This window comes from Natator depressus, chromosome 2, assembly GCF_965152275.1.
Source record: "Natator depressus isolate rNatDep1 chromosome 2, rNatDep2.hap1, whole genome shotgun sequence".
NCBI classification, from domain to species: domain Eukaryota; kingdom Metazoa; phylum Chordata; order Testudines; family Cheloniidae; genus Natator; species Natator depressus.
In genome coordinates, this window is record NC_134235.1 from 47,357,398 (window position 1) to 47,371,551 (window position 14,154).

General features: G+C 46.2%; 1 protein-coding gene across 4 annotated transcripts in view; it reads right to left on the reverse strand.

Moving 5' to 3' along the window:
- Positions 1-1,310: 1,310 nt before the first annotated feature.
- WWP1 (WW domain containing E3 ubiquitin protein ligase 1) overlaps positions 1,311-14,154 on the reverse strand; it is a 168,564-nt gene continuing 155,720 nt past the window's right edge. For 2 of the 4 annotated variants that reach the window (XM_074944150.1, XM_074944148.1), the window contains exons 22-24: positions 5,808-5,904; positions 5,544-5,616; positions 1,315-3,547 (exon numbers count right to left, since the gene is read on the reverse strand). In XM_074944150.1, the coding sequence (XP_074800251.1) occupies positions 3,448-3,547; positions 5,544-5,616; positions 5,808-5,904 (270 nt within the window). In that variant the 3' untranslated portion in view covers positions 1,315-3,447. Of the gene's footprint in view, positions 3,548-5,543; positions 5,617-5,807; positions 5,905-14,154 lie in introns of all 4 variants that reach the window. The other 2 variants (XM_074944151.1, XM_074944149.1) reach the window with 2 other exon arrangements.

Here is a 14,154-nt window from a genome sequence, read left to right on the forward strand (position 1 = left end):
GCACGTCGCTTATATGCGACTCGCCGAGACACCTTAAACAATTATTATGCGGACTGCTGATGGACATCGGTTTCTTGCAGCAATCACAGGGCTTAAAGCCTGGGGACCGGGGCATGCCCCGTCCCTAAGCTAAGTCCCGTTCGGGATCAAGTAAAACACTAACACACTAAGGGAAACTTAACTATGTACAACTATTTTACAAGAAAAGTTCAAAACATTGAACAAAGTGAAAAAAACTAGCCAAAGCAGCAGACGTTCCAGCACCATCACTGATGGCAAGAAGGAACTGAGGGCGGGGGGGAGTCGGCGGCGCCCCTTATACCACAGAATGTGCATACCACTCCAGAAGGCGCCAGAGCCGGTTCCCTATGGATACCACTGAGGGAAAAACGTCCGGCACCAGTGCATGTGGTGAGCGCACACACCTAATATGGAATAGACATGAGCAAGCATTCCCCATGTTGGTCATTTGGGGCCCAGGTGTGGGAGAGTCCTTGATCAGGATGCTGGAGGTTTCAGGGATGATGATCCCAATTCAATCAAAGCAGGATTCTAATACTATTCATGCACTCCCTCTCCCTGACTATATACACACACAATTCCTCCCAGTTACTGCTGGTTGGGCCCTCCCAAGGAGTAGAGAGGCCTGTGAGAGGAAGAGAGCTACCCAGGTGCCAACAGGAGATTGACGGTAGATAAGGAAAGGTGGGAACAAAATTGATAACATTTTCACAGGAAGGGAAAAAAGGGATCAGAAGGAGACCAGCAGCTAAGGACCAGCTCCTGAGAAAGTGGTATTGGCTCCATTCTGTTTCATTTCTCCCCTGCTTGAAACCTCCTGGCAGTTCATCTTCTTCCCTCACAAGCTCTCTCTCTTCCACTCTCTTCCTCTTTCCCAACAAAAAAAAGGGAGGAGAATTTCATCTCCCTCCACCTACCCAATACAATGTGGTGTGTACTGCATAATGCAGTACAGTTAAGAACTATAAGCAAAATGAAAGGTGCTTGTGATATAGTTATTCTTTACAAGCTGCCAGCAGATTGTACTGCATCAGTGCTACCTGAGTTCCTGCTACTGTACTGCCTAGGATAAATGTTTTCCTATTATAAAGAATTTTTTAATTGCCATTGTTCTTGGAGATGGTCAATATTTGTTTTATTTACTCCTTTTTTACTTTGTTTACTGTAATGATCATTTATCTTGGAGCATTTTAGGATGAGAGAAGGGTGGCCTTGATGTCTTATCACCCTTAATATGTGTAATCTTGGCTGAGGCTTGTTCTCTTGTCTCTTCATTACTTATCCTTTTCTTTGGTGAAGACTGTTGTGGGATTGGGAGACAACTACAGTTGTCAAAATAACGAACAAGGTACATTTTGTGATGCGATGTCCTTGCTTTTTAATGTCTTCACTTACAGATTCACTAGATTCAGAATTTGCAGTGGGAGGCACAGTCATTCATTAGTGCAAATGAATAAGGTTCAATTTTACTATACTTAACTCTCTTAGATGTCATTTAGGCAAATCTCACATACTTAGTTCTCCAGCCTCTGAAATAATTTTTAGCTCCCTCCAATTTAATTGGCATAAATCACTTATAATTTAGGTGAACTCAAACCTTTAATTTATTAATGTACCACATAAATTCATGAAAATAGCTCATGTTACTTTGTGTAGAGTGGCAGAGTAACTTAAGTGATGAAAAGTCCTGATGCACGTAGGAGTAGTTAATATAATATATGATAGAAGTACATTGAGCCAATCAGATCACAGCTTTTATCAAAGCCATTTACAAGTTAACAGCTCCCCAGTAAATTGTGCATTTTGAATAACAAAGCATAACACAATCCAATATATAGAAAAATAAAATTTTGGTAGAATTCAATTGCTATATTGATAACATACATGAACAGATATAGCAATATTTTTCCGCATTTATGCTTTTACCAGTGCAATACGATAGATATGTTACAGAAATGTTTAAATCACATTTTAAGAAATCGCTTTTATGTGTGTACAAAATTTTGTATAAGTTAAATTTAATGGAATTTACAGTGAATATTGAAAGCATGATACAAATGGTAATTTTTAAAATGTTCTTACTCTATAATAAGGAAGCACAGTTTGCTAAAAGTAGCATTTAATATAATTCACATCAATAAGATTTTATAATTTGTTACATCTTCGCAGTTCAGAAAATGCCCTCAACACTGGAAAAAAATAAAAATCATTTTATATTATTGTGCATTTAGAACAAAAAAATCCAAAACGTTGCCTATGAAAAAGAATGACAAGATCTAGGTATACTTATTTAATTCATGTACACATGAATTTTTACATGAACTTAAAGGGGATGAAAATATTTAATACTAATAGAAAATTATTAGTTTAATGTGCAAAGCTTATGTAACTGTCATTCCATTTGGGTTCTCTAGATCCATAACTAAAACTGAACATGAACATAAAAGCAGCAAAAATTCACATTACCTTTCATGTATTCTTAAATCTCAAATTACATTAGTTTACCTTATGAAATTTTAAAATACACAGATTAAAACAAAACAAAACTGTAAGACACCAGACCAAGAGAGAATGTGTTAGAGTTTCTCTTTTATTCTTTAAAGATTACCCAACATTCTCTTGGTAATAATCCAAGATATTATGTAAACAAATTTCAATGCTGCTCATGAATTAAAATATTCTGTTCAGTTCCTACAATAAGTCAGAATAGTGGCACCAACTGCTTTTAACATTAATCACATTCATCTTACTGTACATGACTCTTGTGCAAGTAATCAAGGCGTTATTCATGACCTTGGCTACATCAATGTAGTAATGAGGATATCAGCTATTGTAAGTATTTAAAAAACAAAACAAAAACCTGAACAGACAGAATTTGGCATTCTGTCATCTCAAAAAGCCAGCAGCATTTTTCTACATACTTAGGATACATTTGGCCTAAGCTTTTAACACCTTTTAGAACAGCCATGCAATAAAACAATCTTGGAGATGTTGCATAAAGTGAGAAGACAGAGCAACCTGTACATTTTTCTCTATAATAAAGCCAAGATAAAGCAAATTGCAAGGTCCTTTTGAATGACTGCTATGTTTCATACACTTATAGCTCTATAAAACTAGAGCCCACTAGAGAGAGAGAGTGAGTGTGTGTATATATATTTAATATATTTTTAAATAAAGTCATTTGTCTGCTTTCAAAATTTATGGTTTGTTTGTTTTTTCCTAGTCAGTCTTTTGAAGGGGCAATAAATAAACTAGACACGGCTGAACTGTTTTGCATATCTCTGTGGAAGAACGGAGAACATTTATACTTTAGAGTTCCAGAAACATGACTGTACAGAACAAACAGCTTATATACAACTAAGTGTGCAATTTTAGTTGGCTGGGCATTTTAATAATGCAATATATCCTCTTGACAAGAAGCCACTTCTACTCTTGACCAAATCCCTCCGTTTCTTCAATTGCGAAGAGCAGCTTCTCTTTTAGCTGTTCATAGCTTTTATATGGAGGCAGATCCAAACGATTAAAACTGAACAAAAGAGAACAGAAGAGGTGGTGGGGGAAGAGGAGGAAAAATAACATTTTTATAAATTTGTCTAAATCCCATTTAGAATATTTTGTGTAATTACATTTTTGCTTTTAAGAATATTGCAAAACTAAACTGTTACAGACAGAAGTTTTACATACTCTGATCTATGGGTCAGAACACAGGAATGGGAATCAGGAGTTTGGCTCTCACTGACTGTGTAATATTGGGCAAGTCACTTACACACTCTGCTTTACTAGGGATTATTCGTTTTTAAGTGCTTTTGGATACTTGATGAAACCCCCCTACAGATGCAATGATTATATTTCCCCAAAAATTATCTTCACCTTTATAAAGGGTATGTGGTTCAAGTGCATACAACCCCAGTTTGGTTAATGAAACCAAATGAGTTAATGAGTATATTTAGAGCACAGTATATACTCATGTGATCCATTCTTCCTGAAAAGGGGTGATTTATTTAGTCACGGGGGGTTCTTTGAAAGCTAAACTATACACATAGCTATATTATAGAAATAAAAGTATCTGGAAGCTGAAGGATTCTCACATTTTTTGGATAGAGAAGGTTCACTAAAAAATGGATAAAAGAATGATTTTAAGATAATCAAGTCTGAAAAGTAAAATGGATGAGTCTAAGGCCTAGTCTACACTGAAAATCCCGAGTGCCATAGCTATGCCGACCTAGCCCCTGGTGTAGATGCAGCTAAATCAACAGGAGAATGCTTCTGTTGGCCTGGCTACCATTGCTCAGGGAGGTGGTGTTCCTACAGTAACAGATAAAACCCTTCTTTCGCTGTAGGCTGCGTCTACGCTATGGAGTTATGATGGCATAGCTACAGCACGGTGATAATACCCCTATTGTCCTCATAGTGTAGACAGGGCCTTACTCTTCCAGCCTTCCTGAACCTTTGGAGAAGAAAAAGGGAAGACGATAGAGGGAGTCTAATAAATCCATTTAAAACATCTATTATGAAAAGCTGATGTCTTCTTCATCTGATATCTCTATTAATAATTCTGGCATAAGTGGGAAAAACTCCTATTTCCCTCCTCTATTTCATGTAGTTGCACCTGGAAACACTTCTCCTGAAATTCTCACCTCTGATCATTAGAGACTGTTGCTGGCAATGCTAAGACTGCTTCTTCTGCTATACTTCAGGGACCCTGTTGGCTACCACAAGCAGGGAGGAAACATCTTCAACTTCAGCACAGATCCATTCAAGGAAATAATACCACACAGGGAAAAATAATAGGATGGGGGAGCCTCGCAACAAGTGACAGAAAAAACTGGATATGCTCCCACCAAGATGCCAGAAGAAGAAACAGTGATTGTGGGCAGCCAGTAGGACTCTCTCCCGCAGAAATATAACAGGTACAGGGAGCCTGGGTCCGCACGGGGTAGGGCAGTGAGGACTGAAGAGAGCCATTTGGATAGGCAATTCAGATTCTAGGATGCTATTTGAAGTTCTGAATGTTTGTGGGGGTTCCAATCACTTTATAAGGTTCTTGGTGGCATTTTGCACACATTTTCAGAAAGTTACACTGTAATGAAATATCACATGACAACTGACTCCAATACTAACTTAGCTGTGTAGCAGAAACAATGACTTGCTCTTTGAAGCAAAAATAGCCTGGGTGCATGTAAAATAAGGGATTTTATCTTACAACTCTAGAGTATCTGACACTATCCAAAATAAAAAACAATATAAATACAGATAGAATACAAAACTGAAATTAAAAAGAAGGGAAAATAGAGACCTTTTCAGTAATGGGAAAGTCACTAGCCCAGCCATTCTAAATCAAGCAACAGGTCAGGGAGAGAAATTGTAGGTTGAGACAAGTAACCCAAACCAGCTTACAACTGAATCAACTGTTATTGTATACCTTAGGTGCAAGACAGATGGTCTTAAACTACATTAATGAAGATCAACAACAGATACAAAGTTAGTTTACATTTACTCACTGTTTCAATATTAAAACTTACCAAGTATGACTTCTCGGTAACCAGGTTTCCTTGCCAACTTTTTCAATGCAGAATTTCTGAGGACCGTTACTTCCTGAATCAAGAAAACATATGAGATTAAATTAAATGTTGTTTTTAAACCAGTAATAATGTAGTGTATTTATTAATGTATGCTTATGCTAGATGAAACGTAGGATTAAAAAATGAGCAAAAGATTGCCACTTGTTCAGAATAAACATAATACCTATAGATTGCAGTAGTATACTTCAGGGGCATTACACTTACCCATGAGCTCGGCAAAACCTCCCAGTGGTAACCGACAAGTACCAGTGACAAATTGCAGCAGTCGCATACGAACCTCATTGTCTGTGTCTTTTACAAACTAGGCAACAGAAATTCAGAATTACTTTAAAACAAAACTGAATAATACTATGCTAATACGGCTAGAGAAAAATAATACAAAACGTGTAGGAACAAGATACTTGGAAAGCTGTGATTCCATAACAAACCTGAAGAGAATAACTTACAGTAAATTATATATGATCTTGCACAGTGATATGGTGGCAAACATAAAAGCACTGATTTTGGGCTGCATGCACAAAGGTATCACATCACACTATGCACTGAAGGCTGGCAACACTTGTGAGTATACAGGCTAATACATTAGATCAATTTATTTCACATTTTAAAAAAATCTCAAAGGACAGGTTATTTATCATGTACAGTAACTGGATTCTCAGAGATGTTTGTCCCTGTGGGTGCTCCACTTCAGGTGCATATACGCCCTGTGTGCCTTTGATTGGGGGCTTTCGGTAGCAGTGCCTGTTTGATCCGCATATATATCCTAGCTATCCTGATGCCCTGCATATAGCACAGTGTTGGGCAAACCACCTTCAGCAGTTCCTTCTCTATCACCAAGTCAAGACTCCAAAATGGAAGGGAAGAAAGGTGGGTAGTGGAACACTACAGGGACAAACATCTTGAAGAACTCCAGTTACTGTACAAGACAGGTAACCTCTCCTACTTCAAAGTCTGATCTAAAACTGTTTGCAGAACTGTTTGCAATCCCACCAAGGCAGTGTCTGCGCTAGAGGTGTGTACTCTAAGGCATAGTGTTTTGAGAAGGTGAGGACCGAAGCCCACATGGCAGCTTTGAATATTTCCATAATAGGAAAATTCTTCAGCAGGGTGATGGAAACAGACTGAGTTCTGAAAGAATGGGCTATCATCCTAGCAGGTTGAATATTTGCAGCCTTATATCAGGAATGGATCCAACTGGAAACCCATTTGGAGAGTCTTCGGGTAGAAAGAGAGGCCCCTTTAATTCTGTCTGTGAAAGAGAACGAACAGCCTGAGGGTCCCTAAAGGGTATAGCCCTTTCCAAACAAAAAGCCAATGCCCTCTTAAAGTCTAAGATGTGAAGGGCAACTTCCTCCCTAGTCAGATGAAGTTAAGAGTGAAAAACTGGCCCAAGTTATATGAAAGTCCGAGTTCACCTTGGGTAAAAGCCTGGGTGAAACAACCAGAGAGATCTTCTCTTTATATAAAACTGGAAGGGGGACTTGGCCATTGCAGTACCTAGCTCACCAATTCACCCAGCAGAGGTGACAGCCACTAAAATGCAGTCTTCATAGACAAGTAGAAGGGAACACTTTGTTAGTGGCTCAAAGGGAGGCTTCATCAGAAAGTTGAAGACCAAATTAAAGTCCCACACAGGAGTGGGTTCTCTGACATGGAAAAAGTTAGCTAACCCTTTGATGAATCTGGAAGTGGTGGGGTCAGCAAATACTTAAACCCTTCAGCAGGGAAATGGAAATCTGTGATAGCTGCTAAATTAACATCTATGGAACTCGGAGAGACCTGAATTCTTTAAACCCAACGGATAATCTAAAACATCCAGAAGGGAAAAATTGACAGGACAGTGTCACTGGATATACCAATGGTGGAATCTCTTCCATTTCTATGGGTAGGTTTTTGTAGTCGATGCTTTTCTGCTATTCAACAAAACCTCTCACACAGGAGACCTCTACCGCAGAGACACATCTAGAAAACAAGACTTGAGCTGCAGTGTGAAGCTCAGACGAAGAATGTATCCTGAATTTTGAGTTAACGGATCAGGAATAGTTGGCAGGTGCAGTGCTGGACAAGATGGCAGGAAAAATCAGGCAGGGGAACCAAATTTGCATTGGCCCAAGTCAGTGCAATTAGAATGACCATGGCTCTATTCTGCTGATTTTGTTTAGGACTCTGAAGCTCAGCTGTGTCAGAAGATAGGAGTAGAGGACATGAGTAAGGCTACATTTTAGTCACGGGTATTTTTAGTAGAAGTCATGGACAGGTCATGGACAGTAAAAAAATGATTACTCACTTTCTCGTAACTGTTGTTCTTCGAGATGTGTTGTTCACGTCCATTCCAAGCAGGTGTGTGTGCGCCTCGTGCACACCAGCCGGAAGATTTTTCCCCTAGCAGCGTCCATAGGGTGGGCCTGGGCGCCCTCTGGGCGGGGCCCCAATATCGGGCCCCGCCGACTCCCCACCCCCTCAGTTCCTTCTTGTCGACTATTCCGACAGAGGGGTAGGAGGGTGGGTATTGGAATGGACATGAACAACACATCTCGAAGAACAGTTACGAGAAAGTGAGTAACCGTTTTTTCTTTGAGTGATTGTTCATGTCCATTCCAAGAAGGTGATTCACAAGCTAGAGCTCAGGAGGTGGGGTTGGAGTTATCCACAGAAGGGAGCATGGCTCGCCCAAAAGCTGCATCGTCCCTGGACTGTTGCGTAATTGCATAGTGCGATGTAAATGTATGTATCGAGGACCACGTAGCTGCCCTGCAAATTTCCTGAATAGTGACTTGAGCCAGGAACGCCGCAGAGGAGGCCTGGGCCCTGGTAGAGTGGGCAGTGATCTGCGGAGTGGGCTCCTTTGCCAGGGTGTAGCACTCCCTAATGCAGGACGTGATCCATGACGATATGCGTTGAGAGGATACTGGGAGGCCCTTCATTCTGTCCACCATGGCTACAAAAAGAGTTAGAGAGAACTAAGTCGTTCTGGAAGTCCGTCCATGTAGAACTACGCACGTCCAGTGAGTGCAGCCTGCGCTCCCTATCGGAGGAGTGTGGCTTGGGATAAAACACTGGGAGGAAGATGTCCTGGGTCATGTGAAAATGGGAGACGACCTTTGGGAGAAAAGCCAGATGAGGCCTGAGCTGGACCTTATCCTTATGAAAAACCGTGTAAGGGGGCTCAGATGTGAGGGCCCTGAGCTCCGAAACCCGTTGAGCTGAGGTAATTGCCACGAGGAAAGCAACCTTGAACGAAAGATATAACAGGGAGCAGGTGGCCAGAGGTTCAAATGGTGGGCCTGTAAGCCTGAAGAGGACTAAATTGAGGTCCCAGGCAGGGACAGGCTGACGCATGTGTGGGAAGAGCCTGTCCAAACCCTTGAGAAAACGACTGACTATAGGGTTTCCAAAGACCGAGAGACCATCGGAGCCCAGATGGAAGGCGGAGATAGCGGCTAAGTGGACCCTTATTGATGACCGGGACAAGTCTTGATATTTTAGGTGAAGGAGATAGTCCAGTATAAATGGTATGGAGGCGAGGAGCGGCGACTGACTACGTTGCTCTGCCCAGATAGAAAACCTTTTCCACTTGGCCAGGTAAGTAGCCCTGGTGGAGGGCTTTCTACGACACCCAGGAGGACTTGTCTGACCTGGTCCGAACAAGACAGCTCTGCAGCACTTAGCCATGGAACATCCAGGCCGTAAGGTGGAGCGATTCCAGATTCGGGTGCCGGAGTCGGCCCTGGTCCTGCATGGTAAGGTCGGGGACCAGCGGTAAGGTGAGTGGGCCTGCTATGGACATTTCCAGGAGCGAGGTGAACCAGTGCTGACGCGGCCATGCCGGCGCTATTAGTATAACTTGGGCCCAGTCAATGCGGATCTTGAGGAGCACCCTGTGGACTAGCGGGATGGGTGGGAAAGCATATAAGCAGGTAGCCCTCCCAAGAGAGAAGGAACACGTCCCCGATGGACCCTGAGCTGTGGCTTCCGAGGGAACAAAATGTCTGACATTTCCTGTTGCCCGGAGTGGCAAACAGGTCTATCTGGGGAGAGCCACAGAACCGGAAGATTGAGCTCACCGCATCTGGCCGAAGGGACCACTCGTGGCCATTGAAGGTCTGGCTGAGGCTGTCCGTCAGCATGTTTCGCACCCCTGGGAGGCATGAAGCCTGCAGATGGATCGAGTGGTCTATGCAGAAGTCCCACAGCACAAGAACTTCTTGGCACAGGGGAGAGGAGTGTGCACCCCCCCGTTTGTTGCTATAAAACATCGCTGAGGTGTTGTCCATGAGGATTGAAACACATCTGCCAATTATGTGCGTTTTGAAAGCGTAGCATGCCAGACGCACTGCCCTCAGCTCTTTGACATTGATGTGAAGAGCAAGGTCCACCAGAGACCTTGGGTCTTGAGGTCCCCCAGGTGAGCGCCCCAACCCAGATCCGAGGCATCTGACACCAAGGTGAGCGAGGGCTGAGGGCTGGCAAAAGGCACCCCTGCGCAAACCATTCGAGGGTCGAGCCACCATAGGAGGGAGGCCAGCACCAGGCGGGGCAGGGTTACAATCCTGTCCAACGCATCTCGGGCTGGTCAGTACACCGACACTAGCCAAGACTGCAGTGGGCGCAGCCTGAGCCTGGCATGCTGCACCACATATGTGCAGGAAGCCACGTGTCCCAGCAGCTTTAGACAGTTTCTTGCCAACATCATGGGGAACTGTCTGAGGCTCTGTATGATGTCCTGAAGTGAGTGAAACCTGGCCTCCGGGAGGTACGCCCTGGCTTGGGTAGAGTCCAGGACCGCGCCTATGAACTCTATCCTCTACACCGGTGACAGAGTAGATTTTTCCTCGTTCAGGAGGAGACCTAAGTCGAGGATGGTCCTCCTTATAAACTTGACCTGAGCCTCCACCTGGGCTCTCAAGCGACCTTTGATCAGCCAGTCGTCAAGGTATGGAAAAACCTGTATCTGGTGCTTGCACAGAAACGCTGCGACGACTGCCATGCATTTCGTGAATACTCAGGGGGCAGTCGACAGTCCGAACAGGAGGACGGCAAACTGGTAGTGGCCTCTGTTCACCACAAATCTGAGGTAGCGTCTGTGATGTGTGACTATTGCGATATGAAAATATGCATCCTTCAAGTCGAGGGCGGCGTACCAGTCTCCTGGATCCAATGAGGCGATAATGGAGGTTAGTGAGACCATGCGAAACTTGAGTTTCTTTACATATTTGTTCAGCTGTCGCAGGTCCAGTATGGGTCTGAGGTCCCCTCTTGGCCTTCAGTATTAGGCAATACCAGGAGTAGAAACCCTTGCCCCTTAGCTCCTTAGGAACCTCCTCCGCTGCCCCTACCGAGATGAGGGACTGCACCTCTTGAATTAGAAGTTGCTCGTGAGAGGGGTCCCTGAAGAGGGACGGGCAAAGGGGCTGGGGGGGCGGGAGGGTACAGAACTGGATGGAATATCCCCTCTCTACTGTGTGGAGCACCCATCGGTCTGAAGTAATTTGAGACCAGGCATGGTAGAAAGGGGATAGACAGGACGAGAAAGTAAGATGGGAAGGATCCAAAGGTCGTACTGGCAACCCGTCCTTGACTGTACCCTCAAAAGGGTGGTCTGGAGCCCGGTGGGGCCCTGGGCTGGCCAGAGCTTTGTCCAGAGGGAGGTTGTTGCCTCCTCTGAGTGCTCCTGTTCTGCCTACATGGAGCATCCTAGCGGTTTTGGGGTTGGTAAGGACGAGGGGCAGGTTGAGGCCTAAAATATCTGCGCTGGGTAGCAGGCATGTGAAGCCCCAGCGAACGAAGGGTAGCCCTTGAGTCCTTCAAGCTGTGAAGTCTCTTATCCATCTTCTCGGAGAAGAGAACTACACCCTCGAAGGGAAGGTCTTGAATGGTCTGCTGGACCTCGTGGGGAAGACCAGATACCTGTAGCCAGGAGCCTCTCCTCATAACCACCCCTGTTGCCTAAGTGCAGGAGGCCGCATCCGCCGCGTCCAAGGCAGCTTGCGAAGACGCTTGGGAGACCAGTTTCCCCTCCTCCACGAGCACAGAGAACTCCCCCCGAGCTTCCTGGGGCAGAAGTTCTGTAAACTTAGCCATAGACGAGCAGGTGTTATGCCCGTAGTGGCTTACTATGGCCTGCTGGTTGGCTATACGAAGTTGCAGGCCTCCTGTCGAGTAGACCTTTCGACCAAACAGGTCCAGTTTCTTGGCATCCCTGTTTTTAGGGGTGGATCATTGAAACCCTTGACGTTCCCTCTGATTGGCCGTGTTGACCACAAAGAGTCCGGAGGAGGGTGGGTGTAAAGATGTTCATACCCTCTAGAGGGAACAAAGTAGCGACGCTCTAATTTCTTGGCCGTATGTGCCAGAGAAGCAGGGGTTTGCCACAAGTTCTTAGATGTTTCTGTTATCGACTTGATAAGTGGCAATGTAACCCTAGATGGGCCAGAGGGAGCCAGGATGTCTATGACAGGGTCTAAATCCTCTTCCACCTCCTCTGCCTGAATCCTCAGGCTTTGGGCAGCCCGACTCAAAAGCTATTGAAGAACCCGGTTGTCCTCCAAAGCTGGGGCCGTCGAAGTCCCCGCGACCGCTTCATCAGGTGAGGATGAGGAAGAGAGAACAGGAGGTGGGCCCAGTTCACTGACCTCAGCCCCCCGGGGTCCCTTGGCATGCAGTACTCGGACTGTGGAGCCAGTACCGATGAAGAACTCTGCACTGCAGCTGGTGCTGGGGCAGACAAATCTGGCGGAACCGAGACCATCGGGGTCAGTAGGGACGGAGCTGAGGCTTCCACCAGTGCTGTCACCTGGAGAGCCTGTGCCGGAGCTGGCTGAGGTATCGGTGCCGAAACCTTGTGAGTTGGCGGAGCCACTCCCCCCAAGGGTGGCGCTGTCATTGGTGGCGATTGTGGCACGAACGATGCCGAAGACACCAACACCGTTCTGGAGCATGGGCCGTGGACTTGACCCTGGCTCTGATGGTACGCCCAGGGTGTCCAGAAAGGCCATTGAGCAGGTGGTTGCTACTGTTGCTGCCACGGTGCCAGGTATGGTTGGTGACTGCGCCAGAACCTAGACCTTCTGCTCCGCGATCTGCTAGATCGAGCTGAGTCCACCTCCGACTCTGAGGTCTCCGAATAAGATGACCACGGAGGAGCAGTCCCCTGGGTCACCAACGAATGACGACTTGACTCCAGGGAGCAGTGTGCTTCCTGCGTCTGTGCAGGCGGTGCTGGAGATGGAGACTGACGGGCCATCATGGTTGGCTTATCCTTGGAGTGGAACAGGGGGAGTGCGGTCACTGGGGATTTGTCCCTCCTTTGGGGGGAAGGCGGCACTGGGAGGTGCATCAGGTCCATTGCCGCCTCAAACGCCTCCGGCGTCGACCGTGGTAGTATGTCCACCAGATGGTCCGGGGACCGAGGAGGGTTCGGACTTGACTGGACCCCAGCCGGGGCAGGAATCGACGAAACCCTGGGTGGAAGCGAGGTGGAGGCGGTCTGCCCCGAGCCACTCGCACACGCCGCCGGCCCCTTAGCTTTCAAGGGAGGTGATTGGTCCCTCACCGGCCTCTTCTTCTTTACCGGCACTGTAGATGGAGAGCAGTGCTGAACTGAGGCCGACGCCCTATGTCCCGAGCAGTGGCAATGCTGGTGGGCTTTAGAGTCTTTAGCCGGGCCCATTTCGCATGCCATTGGCCACGGAGTCCTACACACCGAAGAGGATGTGCTTGGTGCTGGGTCGTTAGGTCCCGGGTCAGACTGCGGTCTCAATGCCGCCTCCATGAGCAGGACTTTGAGTCTCTGCCCTCTGTCCTTATGGGTTCTTGGGCGGAAACCCTTGCAAATGTGGCACCTGTCCTTTTGGTGAGTCTCACCAAGGCACCGCAAGCAAGACGAGTGAGGATCACTCTTGGGCATAAACTTTCCACAGGACTCACAGAGTTTAAATCCCGGAGACCCGGGCATACCCCTGAAGGGAAACGAACTATTTAACAAACCACTACTAACTATATGGAAAAAGCATAACTATAGAGAACAACTATTGAACTATGAACAAAAGACACTGTTAAGGCGCTTGCTGTAAGAGCGAGCAAAGTTCCAGCTTGCCGTCATGGGCGGTAAGAAGGAACTGAGGGGGTGGGGCGTCAGCGGGACCCTATATTGGGCGCCATGAAGGCGCCTAGCCACGACTTGTACTATATGCCCCTGACTAAATCTTGAGGGGAAAGGGGCGGCTTGGGGGTGTCGCAGGTGCTCGGGAGGGAAGTGGGGGCAGGGCTAGCAGGCTCCCTACCTGGCTCCACGCCTCCCCAGAAGCGGCGACATCCCCCTCCCTCAGCTCCTAGGCAGAGGCACGGCCAGGCAGCTCTGCACACTGCCTCTGCCCTGAGCGCAGGCTCCGCAGCTCTCATTGGCCTGGAACTGTGGCTAATGAGAGCTGTGGGGGCAGTGCCTGCAGGCAAAGGAAAGTCCCAGAAAGTCAGGCGACTTCATGACCTCACTGAAAAAATCGCAGCCTTAGACATGAGGAAAGAATCTCCCAGAGAATGATGCCCTAGACTC